The sequence below is a fragment of the Rosa rugosa genome, chromosome 5, assembly GCF_958449725.1.
Source record: "Rosa rugosa chromosome 5, drRosRugo1.1, whole genome shotgun sequence".
Taxonomy (NCBI): domain Eukaryota; kingdom Viridiplantae; phylum Streptophyta; class Magnoliopsida; order Rosales; family Rosaceae; genus Rosa; species Rosa rugosa.
In genome coordinates, this window is record NC_084824.1 from 3,274,976 (window position 1) to 3,296,103 (window position 21,128).

At 39.9% G+C, this 21,128-nt stretch overlaps 1 protein-coding gene and 1 pseudogene across 1 annotated transcript; one reads left to right on the top strand and one right to left on the bottom strand.

Annotated features, from left to right (window-relative positions):
- Nucleotides 1–21,128, bottom strand: part of LOC133712783 (receptor protein kinase TMK1-like) — a 138,741-nt pseudogene that overhangs the window by 74,130 nt on the left and 43,483 nt on the right.
- On the top strand, nt 9,976–12,014 carry LOC133712794 (uncharacterized protein At4g28440-like). The gene is made up of 3 exons (XM_062138904.1): nt 9,976–10,098; nt 10,641–10,872; nt 11,393–12,014. Exons 2-3 carry the CDS (start codon nt 10,653–10,655, stop codon nt 11,578–11,580), a joined length of 408 nt encoding a protein of 135 aa, XP_061994888.1. The 5' UTR covers nt 9,976–10,098; nt 10,641–10,652; the 3' UTR covers nt 11,581–12,014.

Consider the following 21,128-nt stretch of genomic DNA (forward strand, 5'->3'; position numbering starts at 1 on the left):
TTGGGTTTGATTATTTGGGGTTTTGTGTGTTTGGTTTTGAATGAGTTATGATGCCCCAAACCCCTGTTTGGGCTAAACCCCTAAATGCCTTTCTCTGTGAGTGTGACCTATATATAGTATAGAGTGGAAGACTGAGGTTGCTTATTTTGGCACAAACCAAAAACGAAACGAAATAAGGGGAAAGGGAGAGAGCTTGAGGGAGTTGAAGGATTTTGTCAATTACATGGTCAGGTGAGTAGGGAAGGTCAGGCATATTCCGATAACATGGTGAAGGTTTGGTTATGGTAGATGGTCACCAGCTACTTAATTACAGTGTGTTACTAAAAAAAAAAAAAAACAATAGTCACCAGCTGCTTCAGAAAGCAGACTGGAGAACATAATACATAACCTTGTATCTTCTATACTATTCTCATTCATCTATGGCCTACAGGACTAGCTCGCTGGTCTACTTTCTTTCTGTCTTCTTCAGCGTCCACCGGCATGATCACTATCTGTGCAAAAGGTGCAATCCATTGTAAGGAGTCGTCCAATTCCAAATAGTCTCTACTTCCCATTATTGGTGGATTTGGCATCCGCACCTGCAAAGTGGAAGTTTTAGGCAATGGTGGAGAGGAGGTCATCTTCCTATAATTTTTAGGAACAATGAGAGCATGAACATCTTGATAGTAGAGGTTTATTTTCTGGCAGCAGCTAAATCTTCTAATAAAGCTCATCAGCCTAGGAAAATGTGTTGAATATGACGAGAACCATTCTTGGTCCAAAAGTTCCCCAACTAAAATTGTGGCCTCATAGGCTTTAACAGAAACGTTGGCACTCAAATAACCATCAAAGAACTCGAAGAATTGGACATACTGGGTAATGATGGTGGCCTCTAGTGCACGGTGGCTTCCCAATAAAGAAAATTCCTGGAGGTAATCAACACAAATGTTTATATATGTCAACTTGAAGGCATTATTCAAGATCATCTTTTCACATTTTGAATCCCGCGGTGAGACAAATGTAAAAGATTCAAGATTGAAGGCCTGATCAACTCGAATATCTTGAAGCCAGCAATACTTAACTTCCAAGGACTTTAGACTTGAGCAGCAAACATAACACTTGGAGTTTCCAATCGAACATTCAGTTAATGACAGGTATTCGATGGAAGGGCACTGATATAGAACAGAATAGAGAGCTTGGTCAGTAAAAAACCGTGCAGTTCTGAAGGACAGAGTTTTCAAAGACGGAAAAAATTTTAAAAATCGCCCATGTCACGCCCCGAATTTTGAATAATCAATTCAAATCCGAAACATGAATAATAACAAAATACAACTAACATCCTGAATTTTTTTCTCACAAACAACCACACTTCACAACTCTCAAATTTACAATAACTCAAATCCTCAAGTTATTTATGACAGCACACTCCCACCAAATCAAATTGTAATGCTCAAATGAGCTTAACTCGCCTCACTATTACAATTGCTGTAAAACTATAACCATTGCTCTAACCGCACGATCACCGTCCTGGTTCTCCTGTCCTGTAGGATTACCCGCTACACAATTTGAATAGTGTACCGGGAGTTGCAACAACACAAAACCCGGTAAGCTTTTTACAGCCAGTATGAGTAAACAAGAAAGAACTGTTGATTTATTAAATTACAATTCAAGTAAAATTCAACAGTATTACGTCTGCAAAGAGACATCAAACCACTCATGGAAAACCACAAGGAATACATTTTCACAATCCTCAAATCACAATACACCACACTGGTCCTGCAAACACCCAACCCACATAACACCACTCTGGTCCATCCCAATAACACGTTAGAGCTCTAACTGCCTCGTTACCTCTGACACCTTGGCCTAGGGTCAAGCAACGGAAAAAATACTTCGGTTAACACTATAACCGTCGCGCTTTGGACATCCCCATCCTCAGCACCATATACTTCGGTTAATAATAAACCGTCGCACTTTGGACATCCCCGTCCTCGGTACACAACTTCGGTTAATAATAAACCGTCGCACTTTGGACATCCCCGTCCTCAGTACACAACTTCGGTTAATAATAAACCGTCGCACTTTGGACATCCCCGTCCTCAGTACACAAACACTCCGGTTATCCATAACCGTCAAACTTCGGACACCTCGTCCTCAGAATCCTACATTCTCCAACTCTATACATACTCCAATGTAAATCATGAATATTAACAAGAACTCATCAATCATGATAATCACATATAAATATGATAAGTCAAATTTCAAACCATAATAAATAAATCATCACAATTCCACACTCTTCAATGTCACACCATTCCACATATAATCACGTAAATATATATATATATACGTAATCACCCACTCAGGAATGACCACTAATACCAACTATAGTTCACACAAGAAAATCATGAAATTCATTTTGTATAATTAAATCATTTTACTTACCTATGGACCGTAGTTGATCAAGTCCATATGATTAAAAACAAATATTTATTCCATAAATATTTTCACACAATTACTACAGAAAATAAAGTAATTAAAGGTACTCGGTTCGTAATATGAACCACGTGAGGTTTACTCACCTCTAAATTCCCGCTGCGTCTTCTTAACAGCTCAAAACAACGATCCGAAATCATTCACCAATCAATCCATCAACCACCTAGTCAAACACGATCTTAACTTAGCAATCATTCATAAACCACACATATACAGAAATCCAACGGTCGGATCGAAATTATATGATGATCCAACGGTCGGATCCTCACGGATCGCCCTTAGGATCATCCTCCAATATTATCACGAAGATCCAACGGTCAGATCTTCTCGAATCATCCTTACAAACATCTCCACAAAATTATATGAAAATCTGACGGTCGGATTCTCACGAATCGCCTTCCGAATCACCATTTCTCAATTATACGAAGATCCAACGGTCGGATCTTCGCCCATGACCACACAAAGCCACTGGGACAGTCATAAGATCATCATAACAAAACTACAAGTCCATCTGACGGTCCTAACTTCATATGTTACGAATCAAACGATCGAAATCGATCGAAACGTAAAAATTCATAACTTAATCATATGATATCCAAAAATTGCGTATAATATATCAAAATGATCGTATTGAAATATAGAATCTGAAAATGTACAGAAACCATATTTTTGATCCCCGGAGGTGGCCGGAAAGGGCCGCCGGAGTTAGTGGCAGAGCCGCCGCCGACCACCACCAATGGTGTCGGGGCCGGGCTGCTCTTCTTCCTCTCATCATGCTTAACAACTTTCATAACTAGCACGAAGTCTGAAAATGACCGGAAGGGGTCGAAAATTACCTTGAACAGTATGAAGGTGGCCGGAATTTTCCAGAAACCGGCGAGAAACTGCAGAAAACGGCGAGCTCCAATTCGACGTAAAAACGTCAATTTAAGGCTTCGATTCCTTCTGAAGAGTTGTTAAGAAACTCAAGAAGAACTCACTGGTTCAAGAATCACAGAAAAATATGGTCTGTAGCTCGAGATATACCGATCGAAAGCTTCGGTGGTCGGAAAAATTCCAGAATTTTGCAGAATCCGGCAAGGCTTGATTTCGACGTCAAAACTTCAATTTCAGGCTTCGATTCCTTCTAGAGAGTTGTTAAGAAACTCAAGACGGACTCATTGGTTCAAGAATCACAGAAAAATAGGGTCTGTAGCTCGAGATATATTGATCGAAAGCTTCGGTGGTCGGAAAAATTCCAGAATCCGGCAGGTGCTCCGATCCACGTAAAAACTTCCACAAATCGCTTCGATTCCTTCTGGAGATTTGTTCAGAAACTCAAGGTGAGTTTACCAGTTCAAGAATCACTCGAAACGAAGCTCCACAGCTTGAGATATCTGGATCGAAAGTTCCGTTCGATCTAGCTCGGGGTTGACTTCAGCAGCTGCTACGAGCCGCGCCGCCGTGCAAGGGTGCTTCTGGGAGTTTCAGAAGGTTGAGACGAACCTGAGGATGGAGTTTGGCAAGGATTGGTGGCTTGTAGCTCGAGTTATCAAGCTCGGGACCAAATCGGGTTAAACCGGCCTCGTGCTCCACCGCCGTGTACGGCTCACGAGACGGCCAAAAGATACCACCGGCAGCTGCGCAAGGAAGAGGTGAAGGCGTAGGACGTGGTCCGGTGTCATTTGGTGGTCTGTGGTGCTAGAGAGAGATTGGAGAAACCGTGCTCTGTTTGTTGCTGGGTTCGGCCGACAGAGAGAGTGAGAGTGTGAGTGAGAGAGAGGGAGAGTGTGAGTGTCGGTCGATCACAATCAACTCAATCAGTAACCCTACTAATTAAGCATAATCATTAAAGGTAAAGCATCAAAATCATGAAAGTAAAAGCAATGTTGTTTTGCTTTGATTAAAAGAAATGGGTTATTACAGCCCAGGTGTCGGAAAATCGCTTAGTTGAACGTGCGGGATTCTCACAGACTCTAGTTTTAGACTAGTTAAAGATTTTGCAGTAGCAATGGCCACCCAAGGCAAGCGGTAGAAGTCTGGGCGCTTAGTGACAACCCCATATTGTTTTGGGTCAACACTCAGTTTAGGACTGATATCCAACTCTTTGAGGCCTCTCTGACATGCATATTTCAACCACTTGGTTATGGTAGAAGAATCTCGACGCCCATACCTCGTCATGTGAAGACTTAGTTTATCTAGGAGCTCTTTCTGGTCGTATTTCTCACGATAATCTAAATGCCCCTTCAAAAAGTTGATGAACCTCTTGTGTTGATGTTGGTAGTGACCGTAACGATTTAGGTTGTGGCGGTCAAAATCATCATCCTCGTTGAACTTTAGTGCAGGGAATAAAGAGACTACACCCTGCCATTTCTTGGAAAGAAAGCTCACCTGGACGGCAGCTTTTGTGGGAAGGAGTTGAAGGATTTTGTCAATAACAAGGTCAGGTAAGTTGTGAAGGTCAGCCATGTGAGGTGATCCCAATGTGCTGATGGCCATTAGCGTTCTGGTTATGGTCGACATATCTGATCGATGTTGGTGCCTTTAAATAAGGAATCTACTCTTTGATTGTTTGCCATGGAAAGGAATTGAAATCTTATTTGTAAAAGGCTTTCCAACTTGTTTTGGACTACGGTGAGATATGTTGGCGTGAATCATTCTCCATAATTGTAGGAATTGTAGTATAATTAGAATTGTATAGTTAAGGAGAATATTATGTAGTTAAGGGGAGGAATATCACGGTGTAATTAATTTCGTATTAGAATTGTATATACTTTGTATATGTACTTCATCTTTAGAGAAAATCAATACATCAGAAAATAATCTCAATCTCTTTGTTCTGTTTGACTAGATAATGGTGCCAAGGAAAGGAATTGAAATTCCGTTACCAGCATTTTTTATTTGAGATCGGAGATTGGAGCTGAGAAATACTGAAAGGAAACTAGTGGAGGTCGCAGAGAGGTAATTACGGAGTTGCCGGAAATGATAAGGAATATTCTAAACTATGAAATCTGCAAGGTCACCCTCCAGATGATCCCCACTCACCCCCCAAAAAATCACGACCAATAAAATTATCCTTCCAAAAAGAAAATTTTTGTGCCATTACCAATTAACCACTTGCCATGTTACATGATTTGAGGCCAAAAATACTAAATAGAAGACATAGCAAAAGGACGACGTACGATAAAAGCCAGAGAGAGCATGTGTTCCTATTGGTTGAGGACATGTACGTTCAGGCATGTGAGCCCTTGAAGATAAGGAAGCTAACTGCTCTGTCTTGTAGATGACCTGTATATCTTTGGGAATTAAAAAATGTCTCTAAACATTTTGCTGTGTTACTTCACTTACAAATTTCTTATGCTATGAAGTGCTGAACTCCTTGCATTATTTGCAATTTTAGGAGTTAACTTCTACTCTAAACTCTAGTGTGCTTATTCTGGGTAGTTAACTTTTAGAGAAAAATGCATGAACAGTGTTTGGACACTCTGAGGACTGTCAAAGTGATATCTGGACTTATATTTTCTTGTCAACGTAGTACCTATGTCAATTACTCAATTTTCCGTCACTACTCCGTCAAGTTGACCACGTATGACACATGTGAGGCTGAAATGAGGACAAAATGACTAATATGCCCTCAATTTTTTTTTTCTTAATCTAAACCATGATTTAATATAAATAATATACATAAAATAATTAATTTAAATAAGTTTCAAAATTAAGAGAGAGAACAACTAAAAACAAATTATTCTTCTCTCTCATTCATCATCAGTTACCCATAATCGATCGGCCTCCGGTTTCACTCTCAGTTCTCTGGCCTGCAATTGCAATTCCTCTGATTGAGAGCTTGCATTCAAGTTGACCACACTGTCCTTAAATCCGTGGCTATCTTTTCCATTATCTTTTGTGGAAATCGAAACCTAGTACGGCATTTGGTGAAGATTGAAGAAAAGGGTCGGGGAAGACTTTAGAGCCTAAATCAGCTCCATTAGGGATTGAGGAAGTTGCATGTACGACTAGTTTGGAGGTGGTGTTGCATGTCGGAAACAACGGAGAGGATGGTGGGGTGGGATTGGAGAGTGGGGGGCTGGCGGGGTCTGAGTTTCCGATCAATGGTGTATACAAGGGGGTTGGAGGAGAGAACGAGTGGTGGCGGCTAAGTCGTCCTCGGCGGTTAGGGAGAAGCTCGATCACGTTTGAATTCAAAATGAAAGACGTGATTTTGAGATGGGAGAGGAAGTAATGTAGTTACATAGTTTTAATTCCCTGTGATGTACTGTGCAGTGGACTTGATGAAAGAGGGTTTGACTGTAACTCTGCAAAATGCCAAAGTTGACATGTTCAATGATTCAATGAGGCTTGTTGTCGACGAAAGTGGCAGTGTTCAAGTTGCTGAGCCTGCCGGTTTTACTGTGAAGGAAGATAGCAACCTCTCACTCATTCAATTTGACCATGTCGATGTTGTTATATGGGGCACCGAATCTCGAAAATGTTCTTAAAAATGCACTCTTAGGAAGAAGAAATCTTGAAGCTAGTACCACTACCACCCAAGTCGTTTCCTTACCTGTCTGCAGCAAATAGTATATGACCTCTGGTTGTACTGCCAGAATAGATGTTGGTGGCTGTGAGTCCTTGTCTCCTTGAAGATAAGGAAGCTGGCTGCTTTGTCTTGTTTACTATCTGATTTGTAAATCTTTGGGAATTATCAAATGTCCCTAAGAATTTTGCTGTGTTACTTCACTTCAAATTTCTTATGCTGCGAAGTGTTGAACTCCTTGCATTGTTTGTAGTCCTAGGAATTAACTTCTACCCCAAACCCTAGTGGTGCTTATTCTGGGTAGTTAAGCAGAGATCAAGTATAAATGTCAGTTGGTGACTCAAATCCATGTATTTGGCTTACTTGTTTGGATTTCCTAGCAGGTTTCAACAAGTCTTTATTTCTTATGTCATTGTGCTTGTAATGCTCAAGTCACCTGCTCCTCATTCTTATGTTCTTCGTGTTTCTGGAAGCAGTTAGAGTGCCAGCACACGTATAACATTAAACGAGTAATGCTATGCCTTTCAGCATTAGGGATTTGTCATTAGCTGTACACAAACGTATTATGGAGTATCAGAATGGGAGCTTAAGGTTCTTAATACATCGACTGCTTCTATAGTTCCATGTTTAAATATGGGATATTTGAACATCCTAAATCCTCCAGTCTTCTCCATCCAATTCTAGTAGCATAAACGTGCTGCTGCACATGAACACCTTTGTTTCGGGAACCATCATCTCAGCCCTTTTCCGTTTCAGGTGTTTAGATGTGACTCTATGTCGACGTGCTAGGAAGAAGTAAAACCAATCTAATTTCAGACTAGCACCAAAGAATGGTGATTTATTCTCAATATGGAATTTTGATGGGAAAATTTCATATCAGGATATCATTGAAGCAACATACAGGAGCTTTGTGTCTTGAAGAGGTTTGGTGCTACTTGTAGGTCGCGTTGTGCCCCGAAAGTTTACAGGGTGAATTGGCATCCACCCATTATTGGTTGGTTCAAAGTTAACACGGATGGTGCTTGGAAGCGAGGGGAGGATCGTTCAGGTTATGGTGGAGTTTTTTCATCATCCCTTGACAGTCCTAGTTCCATTGCTGCGGAGGTTATGGCAGTGATCAAGGCAATCGAGCTTGCATGGGTTCGTGATTGGAAACATATTTGGCTTGAAGTTGACTCGTCCCTAATTCTAAATTTTCTCCGCTCTCCTCAAATGGTACCTTGGCAATTACAGGTGGCATGGAAAAATTGTGTGAAATCGCATTTCAATGATGCAATTTCATTGTTCACATATTTTTCGTGAAGGAAACCAGATGGCTGATGCATTGGTCAATTTTGGCGCTTCAGGTATGGGCCTTACTTGGTTTGATTCATCTCCAAGCTTCGTTAATCAATTTTGTCTAAGAGATAAGTTGGGTCTCCCTAGTTTTCGTTTTAGATGATTTCTTTTGTTTTGGAAGGCAGGATGTTGTCTGTCATTCCTCATTCGTAGTACTTTACATCTAGGAGGTGTAGGATATGTCCTCTCCTCTTACTTGTATTTCCCTTTATATTTAATAAATGTTTTTCCTTGCATTTGCGAGGTTTGATTCAAAAAAAAAAAAAAAAGCAACAGAGGATTTTAATATCGAGTGCTGTATTGGAACCGGAACTTTGGTAGTGTGTTTACAAAGCACGGCTACCAAGCGGCAAAGTAGTTGCCTTGAAGAAGCTTCACCATTGAGAAGCTGAGGAGCGAGCTCTGTTCAAAAGTTTCAGAAATGAAGCAACAATGTTATCGAAAGTCAGACATTGAAACAGTGTGAAGCTTCATGGTTTTTGTTTGCACAAAAGTTGTATGTTCTTGGTCTATGAATACAAGGAAAAAGGAAGCTTATTTAGTGTTCTAAGCAACGATATTGAAGCTGCAGAATTGGATTGGAACAAGCGAGTACATATCACATTGCATTATAATACATGCATCAAAACTGCCCTATACCAATCATTCACGGAAATGTAACAAGCAGCAATATTCTTCACAACTCTGAGGTGGTGGCGTCTTTATCCGACTTTGGCACAGCCCGACCCTTATATCCTAATTCCTCAAATAGAACAATGTTAGCAGCTGGCACTCCTGGATATGTTGCTCCAGGTGTACTTATCTTTCTCAGCTTCTCTGCCTCACTTGTTTCTCATTCTGTTATGTTTCCATGCTTCTTAATATCTGTTGTTTTTGGTAAACCAGAACCTGCATCACAGTGGCCGTGACTGAGAAATGCGATGTTTATGGTTTTGGTGTGGCGGCCCTAGAAATAATCATGGGAAGACATCCTGGAGAACTGATTTTCTTGACTGCAACATCTTCCTTGATGTCGACAAAGTCACCCTTGGTTTTACAAATTATGCTGAAAGATATGTTGGATCCACGACTATCTCCTCCCAGCATTCAACCGGTAGCTTCTACTGTGGTTATGCTAGCCACATTAGCCTTGGCATGCCTACGCTCCAAACCAAAATGTAGGCCGATAATGGAACATTTTTCAAAGGAGCTTCTGAATCGTACACCTTGATTGTCCAAGCCTCTTCGTGAAATTTCCATACGGGAACTTTTGAATCAAGAAATTAGTTAATAAGCAGCTGGATGCAGTATGTTATGTCATAGCATAAGGAATAAAGGAAATGTAATGACTAGCTAGCTGCTTCAGAAAGCAGAATGTATTACAAAAATTGATAGGGTTGAGACACAGTTGAAGAATTACAACAAACGGTAACGCCATTGCCTTCACAGTAATAGGATACAAATCATGTATTGCAAATTTCCCACAAAATATGCTAGTTGTGAAAAATGTATGTTCCTTTGATGATACAAAATTTGGTAAGTAATTATATAACATTATTACATATTTGGTACAAGTCCTATTAGGATACAATTGAGGGAAGTATTAGGATACAAAGTCCTAATAGGATATATACAAGTCTAACATATACTTCTCCTTGACCCCTCCTTATTTGTAGGGCTCTGTACTTCTATATGATCAGCATGTATCCTACTGATAGTTTTGGTCAATATTAAATTTATTACTCTGTGTCCCATCCATCTCCCCAGTTGTTTGAGCCAGACTCATAATTAAGGTGACCTCTAACCTTAATTCAGCGGATCCGTAATTCTCCTTTGTTATATTTGCATGGAAAAGTTGTCTCATAATTCATCGCGATCGTATCAATATCGAATGTTTTGTGATCTTGTTAAATTGTTGTCTATTTCTAGGAAATTTGTAAAGGTTCTGATCTCTCATGTAATATGTTCTCTCTGATCTCTTCTCTAAATCTAAGATTGAAATTTTTTTTTCTGACCTATTTACAATATACGACTATTTCAGATTACAAGTTTAATTACAACTTTAAGTTGTTTTTTTTTTTTTTTGGATATTTTACATTCAATTTGACATATCTATTCTGGTATTTTGTTTTGTGAATCTGATTTTGGTTCTTTCAGCTCCTTGATGAATGTCTTTGAATTCCATACTATAAGAGGAAAAATAAGAAAAACGAAGCTTGAAGACTTTGTCATAGTTCTTATCGTCCCAAATTATTGCATGTTGACCACTACCTGCTTAATAGAGTCGTTATTTGTTGATTAGTGCTAAATAGTTTTGTGGTTTGGATTCTGGTAGGTCTTTTCTCAAATGGCAGACTTGAAACAAGCACCGAGCAAACCAACCTTCACAAAGGTTATGCAGCTCCGCCCAATGACCTCTGGTGTCACTCTCACTGTAAAGGTTGTTAATACTAAGATAGTATGCCCGAAGGGACGTGCTGGTGGGCCTCGAGGCCAAATGCGAATTGCTGATTGCTTGGTTGGCGATGAAACGGCAATGATAATCTTCACGGCTAGAAACGATCAAGGTGATTCAGAGATCATGACTTTGATATATGTAAACTATAACTACATCTGTCCTGCTTGCTAAATGAGCTCTTTCCATTCTCATGTAGTTTGAATTCCCCTTATATTTTATTGTTTAAGTTTGTTCTCTTGTGGCTTGTTTAGTTTCCATATTGTGAGGTCTTGACTGTCAAAGTTGCACGTTAGGTCTTTAGTCGAGTTTGTTGGAGTTCTGTACAGTAAAGTGACTTTGATCCTTTGAGTATAAGAAAATTGAAGAGCGAAGCCCAATTAAAAGACATAACATGGCTCACTTCAAGAAATATAGAAATCTCCTTTGATAGAGCGACAGTAGGGGAAAACCTACCTAAGATATTGCAGCAATGAAAGAAGGTGACTGGAACTGTAGAAACCTATATCTGAGAATTGGATCTTTAACTGACATTACCATTGATCTGGTTTTACTGTTTTTCATCTGAAGATTGCTGCGTTATATGTAATGTAGTTGCATAGTTTTAATTGCCTTTGATCGATGTTGTGCAGTGGACTTGATGAAAGAGGGTTCGACTGTAACCCTGCGAAATGCCAAAATTGACACGTTTAAAGGATCAATGAGGCTTGCTGTGGACAAAAGTGGCCGTATTGAAGTTGCTGAGCCTGCCAATTTTACCGTGATGGAAAATAACAACCTCTCACTCATTGAATTTGAACGTGTCGATGTCGTTATATGAAGCATCAAATCTCCAAAATGTTCTCGAAAGTGCCCTCTTAGGAAGAAGAAATCTTGACGCTAGTACCACCCAAGTCGTTTCCTTACCTTTGCAGCAAATAGTTTATGACCTTCGGTCGTTGTTCTGCCGAAATAGATGTTGATGGCTGTAAGTTGTTGAAGATAAGAAGCTGGCTTTTGGATTTTGTTTTGTCTTTTTTACAATCCATTTTAAATATTTGGGAATTACGAAATGTCTTTAAACATTTTGCTGTGTTATTCACTTCAAATTTCTTAAGCTGTTTAGTGTATGTTGAACTCCTTGAACTGTTTGCAATTTTAGGAGTTAACTTCTACCCCAAACCCTAGTGGTGCTTTTTCTGTAGTTAAGCAGAGATGAAGTATAGATGTCAATTGGTGGCTCAATCCATGTATTTGACATACTTGTTTGGATTTCCTAGCAGGTTTCAGCAAATCTTTATTTCTTATGTCATGGTGCTTGTAATGCTCAAGTCACCTATGCTTCTCATTCTTTTGTTCTTTTTGTTTCTTGAAGCAGCTGGTCATTAAACTAATAATGCTATTCCTTCAGCATTTGGTGGATCACGCACTAAATTTGTCATTAGCTGAACACAAACTTGTTATGGAATATCGATCAGAAAGGGAGCTTAAGGTTCTTAAATCCATTGCACGTACGACAAAATTCGACATCACATGAAAATTCCAAGAAGAAGAAGCCATAATTGATAGCTTATCCACTGTGCAATATGTACAGGCTCTCTGGGATTGGATAATTCGTGGATTACTTTCAGTAAATGGTTGGTTGTAGTTGTCAGTGGCAACAGTACCTCTCGCTATTTATGTATAAGGATTTGGTCTTAATTTAAACGATTTTAATTGCTTTTTGTTGATGTTTTAACTGATGCCCCTATGGTAGAAACGATGCAAGATGATGGTTGGGGTAGTTGATGGCGGTGGTGACGATGGGCTGGGTTGGGAGTGGTTGCCGTCGCCGATAAATGGATAAATGGAGAGAGAGAGAGAAGGGAGAGAAAGAGTCCAAGTCTGCTTCGTCTCTGAGTTTTGATTGAAAAAAAAAAAAATGCACCATCAGTGCCTCAACTGTTGTGCACCAGAAAAATTTCTCCAAGTTGATACCCAAACTCTCAGTGCTACTGTTTGAACCTAAATTTGGCAAGGCCTATGTGACATTAAGCCAGGTCGCACATGAAGCAGGCCTGGGTCATAGTGAGCCGTGATATAATAAATATTTAGCCGAGGCCCGACTCACTTCAGCTGAGGTCCGGCTCACTTCACCTCAGCCGAGGTCCGGCTCCCTTCACCTCAGCCGAGGCCCGGCTCACTTCAGCCGAGGTTCGGTTCACTTCACCTCAGCTGAGGCTCGGCTCACTTTAGGCTCACTTCACCTCAGCCGAGGCCCGGCTCACTTCAGCCGAGGTCCGACTCGCTTCACCTCAGCCGAGGTCCGGCTCACATGAGTCGATTTCTGGTTTACTTGTGGCTGAGAAAGTCCTATCCAAAACCCGTCAGAGACACTGATAGCATGACATTATGAGCAGATAAATGCCAACTTCTACGTTACAGCACTAAGTGTGGCTGTTACAAAATAATCATTGAAGAGTCATGATGGCTGATTGTCAGTTATGCACATCAAAGGAATTTTATTCTTAGAATTCAATTTGTAATCAATCCAGTCTCAACAATTAAGGCTGAGATTGTACGTATTAGTTTTGTTATCTTTATTCTGTACTATAAAAGGGGCCGTAGACATCTTTGTTAAAGGTCCTCGACCAAACGCTCTACGCGATTACACAAATTTTATCTCAATATATACATTTCAACATTTCAGCAACACTTATCAATCTTCACGTGTTTATCTTATTGCTTTCTTTTCTGGTATTTATCTTTCCTGCACTTTACTTTGTTGCTCTTTACATTCAAGCAGTTTATCTTCCTGCACTTTATTTGCTGCACCTTTACATTCCTGCACTTTACTTTGTCTTTACTTACACTTTTATTTTATGTTGTTTACTTTACGTTATTTAATTACTTTATACAAAATACAAAATCACAAAAAGAATCATCATCACTTCACTTTCACCTCAATCACCGAGTTACACAGCACTGCGGCCAGATAAGGCCGATCCGTGCTAAAGTCCTTGCATTCAAGGCAGAGAGAACCCCGCGGCTGAGATCGATCCTTCCTCGGCCCACAATCAATTTATCAGAAGTCAGATCGGCGCAAAGATCTACAATCTAGAACAAAACCTCGCTTGGCTTACCAGCCGCGAGTTGGCACGCCCGCACACATGTCACCACCACTCCAGAAGGACACGTGTAAGCTAAAGAAGCCCTCGGCCCGGTGACACGCGGCCGGGACGATTTTTGAGCGAACAGCTACCAATGTGATACCTGAACTTATATTTCGCTATCGATGAGATACTTCCGTCAGATTTCGCTGACGGCTCCGTTAGATGTGTGACGTGGCAAGCACGTGGGCCCCAAAAATGTCATGAAATGACCTAAATGACCCCAGATTTTTTTTTTTACAATTTTCTCTCTCCTCTTCTTCTTCCTCCTCCTTCTTTTGTTTAGTTGTTGCTGCGATCTCAATCTTTCCAGAAAGAAAATTCAGACTGCCCCCAAAATCAGGAAACAAGCAAATAATCCCTTGTCAACTAACTCGTCGTATTAATAAATTCTGAGCCTGATTTCGCCTCTAATCTAACTCAACACGCTCTTCTTCTCGAGCTGGAAATACACCAAACCCTCTGCGGCTGAGGTGGCTGCTGCGGTTGCGGTGGTTCTGGTTGTGGCTGTGGCTGCTGGGGTTGGGAGTGGGAGTGTAAGGGTGGGGCTGAAACGACACAGTTCTGGTCGTGGTGTCATTGACCTAGAGTAGGACATCGGCGTGCGGGTCGGGTGAGGCGGGTCAAGGGAGGCGGATCGTCGCCGCGACTGGGCAGCGTGTTAAGATTTCCTTAAGGGTTGCCATGGGTGATACTACACTCTCTACTCTGCTTTTGATGATAGATGATTTGGGTTATTGCTTCATTATGATGGATGATTTGGATTGGATTCAAGGACATGAACATGACATCACAGTATCAACCTTCTTGCATTCCATTCTATACATTCTTGCCGCTTTAAATATCGAATAAAGCGTATCCCTCGAAGCATACATAATCCCATCTGGAAGCACTTCTCTCCTGCAAGAAATTTTTGTGATGCCGCACCTGTCCCATTGTGAAAATTGGCGCCAGCTGCAGTGAATGGTACACTGAAGGCTTTGTAATTCTGGGATTTTGTTGTTGCGTTCTGGAATTTGGTGAAAAATCAAGGCCTTGAAACCCTTCCCTGAACATTGTCACCAGCCGCAGTGAACGGTACCATGTAGGCATTCTAGAATTTGGACAAAACTCAAGACTTTGAAACCCAATGAAACTAGTAGTGGTGGGAGTATCTACCCATGTTTTTGTATTAGTTCTTTAATGGGAGTGAAAGGCCAATCTGTCTATTTGTGTTGCAAATCGGATAATTAAGTGGGAGAGATTTTGAATCTTGAATGGAGGATCAGATTGATTAACGACCCACCAATGGATATCATTGTTCTTGGGCTAGAATCCAGTCCATCCATCAATCACATTACCTAAACCAATCCCAGAGTAAAAGAGATGAACAAATCATCTGGTAGAAATTTTAGAGAAGAATATTTGGAAGAAGATTGAGATCGCAGCAACAACTGAACAAAAGGAGGAGGAAGAAGAAGAAGAGGAGAGAGAAAATTCTAAATAAATAAAAAATAAAAAATAAATTTTTGGGTCATTTAGGTCATTTCATGGTATTTTTGGGGCCCACGTGCTTGCCACGTCACACATCTAACGGAGCCGTTAGCGAAATCTAACTGAAGTATCTCATCAATAGCGAAATATAAGTTTAGGTATCACATTGGTAGCACTGAGAGTCTGGGTATCAACTTGGCCGATGCACAAGAGTTGAGGCACTGATGGTGTATTTTTCTCAAAAAAAAAAAAAAATTGAGTTCAAGCAATAGCAGTAGATGTAGTTTTATACACGTGGCATCTTGTCATCAAAAGCTTAGGAAGCTCAGGTGATTAACTTGCTCAGGAGAGGATCCTCTTTCTATAAAGATACAATCCCTGCAGATAATGCGGTTGGAACCTGCAACGGGCTGGTATGCTTTACTGATTATACACTTGCAGCTAGCCACATAATCGTTTGGAACCCTTCGATTAGAAAGTTTGTGTTTTTGGCTTTTTGCCAAGTCCTACTCTAGAAAGCAAAATTTCACTTTTGGCTACGATTCACTGAACAACGATTACAAGGTCTTGAGACTTGCGCTGAAAGGGTTTAGTAGACAAACGGTCCGTGGGCTAATATTCGGTTTTTAACGAGCTTGGAAGAGCCTTTGTTCGGAGACATTAATTGAATTCCATTATCCTTTTGAGTTGGGAAAAGTTTGTGTCAATGGTGGTCTGCAATAGGTTCAAATTGAAGATTTCTCACCCGCCAACTTCATAGTTACCTTCGACTTGGTTAACGAATCAATTATTCTACTCGAACTGTATAAAATGACAACAAAGTTCCTTAATAGACATGATATACAGTTTGAGTAGAATAATTGGAGATAAAGATTGTCTAGCGGCGCAATGCAGAGCGTCGAGTCAACCAAGCACGACCATGGTCGCCGCTTCCCTACTCTCCATCATCACAGGCAAATTTGCTTGCCTTCGTTGGTGGTGCACAGGAGGAGGCCTTGGGGCTTCCTTGTCCTTCGAGATGTTTGATTTTTTTAGGCAAAAGCAACCTTTTCCTTTCTCTCCTTCCATCTGATTTCGATGTTGGCTTTTCTTATCGAGATGTGGATGCCGGTCTTGTTCGGTATAATTGCTCCAAGAATTTTGTGGGATCCAGGGGTGATCGCGTGGAATCTGGTTGGCTTCTGGGTTGGAGAACTCTGGTGGCTGTGGTGGCTGCGCTGGATCGAGACGACCTTGATGCAGACGACACCGACATCACTGGTTAGGCTGGTCAGTTTCTGGGTTGATATGCTATTCCAGGGAGGAAGTTGGCGATGGCTGTGTCACAGACAGACGACGCTAGTGTTGGGCAGTGGTCGATTGCAGCCATTTGGAAGCCGTGAGTTGGTGTGCTGGGTGCCCAGATCAAACCTGGCTAAGGATTTGGACTGCTACTAGGCCCAAGTTAGGGATCATATGTTGGGCTTCACTTCTCCAAGAATCTGGATTTGGGACCCGGGAGGTTGGCCTAAGGATAAGGGCAAAGGAATGCTCTATGCTTTCTTTCTTCGGTACCTAGCATTTGAAGCTTCAAGTCTGTTGCTATTTAAGTTTAGTTTCTCTAATTGTACACCAATTGAGGTCTCTAGGCGATTAGGATTACTCTAGCCAGGATTTAGGTAGTTTTGGATTTGCCTTCATATGACTAGGTCTAAATATTGTGCTCACTTTGTTCACAGTGAGGGTTACATGTCATGTGCTTGGTAGCTTAGACCATCTAGGTTTTATTTGGTGTAAGACAACATATGATGTACGTGTCTTCTGACCATAGATAAGTTAATGAAATTATCCCTTTCTAAAAAAAAATTGGAGATAAAGATTGCAACTGTTCGTTTCGAATCCAAACGAACTCAATTGTTCATTTTCCATTATCCGAAATCACAAAAAGGAAAAGAAAAACTCTTTCAATAAGACAGTTGGAGGCTTAGTTTGGGATTGATTCCTGGAGTGCTTTTGAGATTGCTTCTGCTTTTGGGACAAGAGCATGGTGTTTGGTAAAATCTTTAAAAGCTGCTTTTGGTTGGAATTGCTTCTCTGTAAAGCTGAAATTGAGAAGCTACAATTTGTAGCTTTTAAAAACTGCTTTGGGAAAACACGGAGGAGCTCTCCACTGTTGTTTAATGAAATTGGACTTCCTGCCAATTCTGTCCTCCTCATCTCTCTTTGCCGTCATTATCATTATCATTCCACATCTCCTCCTTCCTCTTCTTCGGTGCCTGGTTCTCCATCCTCTTCTCTCAGATCGCCTTCTTCTTCAGCTCGTCGCTGTTGACGTCCTTCAATTCCTGGATTCTCGCCGGCCTCGCCTCCTTCCTCTGCGCAGACTTTGGGTCTTCTGGGTTATGCTTCTTCTCTGCAGATAGTTAAAGTCCCTGAATTCGATTCAGATAAAACTCCTAGTCTCCAACCCATGTGGGTCTTCTTCCTCACCAGCTATTAATACCCAATTCCAGTCATTTTTTTCTCTCTATGTTGATTTTCAATCAAAGCTCTCAACTTTGAAACCAGCTAGTAGTTCCCAATTGTCCTCATTTTTCTTCTCTGTTGTTTTTCAATCCAAAGTTTCAGTCTTTAAATCAAAGCTCGCAACTTTGAACCAAAACCCACATCATGTCTATTGCTTTGGACAGAAATGGGAATAGTGGGAATGGTATGATCCCACGGTCCAGGAGGTTCATCCATGGGATGCCTTGTATTTCGATCTACGACACAAAAGGGTTTGATCAGGATTGTCGTTTGGAGTTGGAGGAGGACTCTAGTATCTCGAGGTCCTCGTCGGTTGGTAATAACAGTGACGAGTCTAATGGGTCGTCGGAGGGTGAGGTTCAGAGCTCGTTTAAAGGGCCAGTGACGAGTTAGTTGGTGAAGATCGAACGCATTGAAACCACGGTTGCCAAGATCGACCAGTTTGCACCTTCTAAACAAGATAAGAGCAAGCGCTCCGAGATTTGATATATTTGGGACTTTATACTCATTACTTTACGAGAGTAGGAATATGATTTCTTGTGATCATTCTCATAGCATTCTCTGGTTTTTTTTAATTCGAAAAACTTATTTCCAAATGTAGTGGTGTGATCTAAATATTTAAATAATAGTCCAACGTCCGAGTTCTCGTGTCATGTACTTGTGTTTTCTCAATGAGATTAGTGATGTCTCGATAGCACTTTTGCTTTGCAATTTACCAAACACCTAGAAATTGCTTTTGGATCTCACAGCACTTTTAAAAACAGTTTACCAAACACCTCAGCTGCTTCTCCTCACAGCAAGTTCGGAAGTGCTTCCTCTCACAGCAAGTTCGGAAGTGTTTCCCCTCACAGCACAGCAATCCCAAACTAGGTCTAAATATTGTGCTCACTTTGTTCACAGTGAGGGTTACATGTCATGTGCTTGGTAGCTTAGACCATCTAGGTTTTATTTGGTGTAAGACAACATATGATGTACGTGTCTTCTGACCATAGATAAGTTAATGAAATTATCCCTTTCTAAAAAAAAATTGGAGATAAAGATTGCAACTGTTCGTTTCGAATCCAAACGAACTCAATTGTTCATTTTCCATTATCCGAAATCACAAAAAGGAAAAGAAAAACTATTTCAATAAGACAGTTGGAGATAAAGATTGCAACTATTCGTTTTGAACGAAAGAACAGTTGTAATTGTACGTTATCCAGAAACAAAAACTAACACAAATGTTTGTCTGCCTTTATTCGAAATCACAAGAAGGAAAAAGAAAAACTCTTTTAACAGAACAGTTGGAGATAAAGATTGCAATTATTCGCTTTAAATTCAAAAGAACAATTGCAACTGTCCATTATCCAGAAAACGAAAACGGACACAAATGTTCGTCTGCCTTTTTCCGAAATCACAAAAAGGAAAAAGAAAAACTCTTTTAACAGAACAACTGGAGATAAAGATTGCACCTATTTGTTTTGAATTCAAAAGAACAATTGCAACTGTATGTTATCCTAAAAATGAAAAAGAAAAACTCTCTTAACAGAATAATTGGAGATAAAGATTAATTGCAACTGTTCATTTTAAATTCAGAAAAACAATTGCAACTGTATGTTATCCAGAAAATGAAAACGAACACAAATGTTCGCCTGTCTTTATCCGAAATCACAAAAAGAAAAATGAAAATTGTATGTTATCCATAAAACAAAAACGAACACAAATGTTCGTCTATCTTTATCCAAAATCACAAAAAGAAAAACAAAAACTGTATGATATCCAGAAAATGAAAACGAACACAAATATTCGTCTGTCTTCATCTGAAATCACAACAACCAGCACAGCAAAACGACCTTGGGAGACTATATCTGACGGTCACAAGATTGAAAGATGAATTAGTGGGCCGGTACTTTTGTTCAAGGAATGGAAAGACGAAGAAGTTGAATCCTTAAAGAAGAAGTTTGGTGGAGGCTAAGTTGATAGGAAGGATGTAGTATTTTTCATTGGTGCAAGCTCCGTTATTCTTTCCTTATGTTTTCTGGAAGAGCAAGTGTTATTACATTTGATTTGCTTGAGTTCCTTTTTTGTCCTACACCCCTAGGCAACTCCTAGTCCTAAGCAGATTCAGTAAAAACTTCGTCCCCTCCTCACAGCATGTACTTGATTCTCTATTTTCATTAAGACATCCATATGTTCCAATAAGCCCTCTAGCAAGCATATTCTGTTTCATCAATGTCTGAGTTCAACTTTGAACTGTTGTGTACAATCTGTTTTGTCTATTTGATATTTTTTGCGTTTCCTCTTATTAGTGGATTAAAGCAAATATATTGGATTATTACACTCAACAAATTGATTATTTTCTGCCTTTGACTTGATGAGTCCTCTTAGTCAAGTCAGTAGTGAAATCTACACATCCAGAGTCTACTACTACACGAGTTTGTAGTAGCAGTTGCCTCCAGGAACCACCAAACTGATATTTCTTGTCAAGTACCAAATTCAATCAATAAATATCAACCAGAGAATCATTAGTACCCCCCAACCAGAAACAAGCCAAGATTTCAGTACCCCAACCTGAACTGAAAAAGTGAAACAATAAAAAAATACTCCCTCAAAATCTTATGAACAGAAACCTTAAGTGGGTTTCTTTCTTGAGAAAATTAGAAAAAAACCCAAAAAATGAAGCTCCTTTTAAGAGAAACCCAATCCTATGTTTTCTTTTAATCTACACCCATTCATATAATTAAACCTACCGTATAGGTTTTAAGTCTATAAATAAGTTTTTTTCTCGTTTTTTTAGTTTGACTATTTTACCCTTCTCTTCGAAGAAGGAAAATATTCCTCAAATATAGGTTTTTTTTTTTTGAATTTGAATATGGTATCAGTTATAAACACAAATTAGAATTTAATACCATCAATTTATTTTTCCTGATTTAAAAACGATTAATTGCCTTAATTATTGTATATCTCTTCCTTTCTGATTTGACCTATATATTTGCCATTTTTTAGTAGATATGTTTGTGTAGATAATCCTATTATTAAATATGTCAACGTGATTAATACCTTAATTATTGTATGTAACTGATGCCATATTTTAGGAGATATGTTTGTGGAGATATTCCTTATTTAAAAAGATTAATTGCCTTAATTATTGTATATCTCTTCCTTTCAGATTTGATCTTTATATTTGCTATTTTAAAGTAGATGTGGTTGTGTAGATATTCCTATTAGATTTCGTAGATTTCTCAATCTCATTAAACATCCTTTTGTGGAGGTATTCCTATCA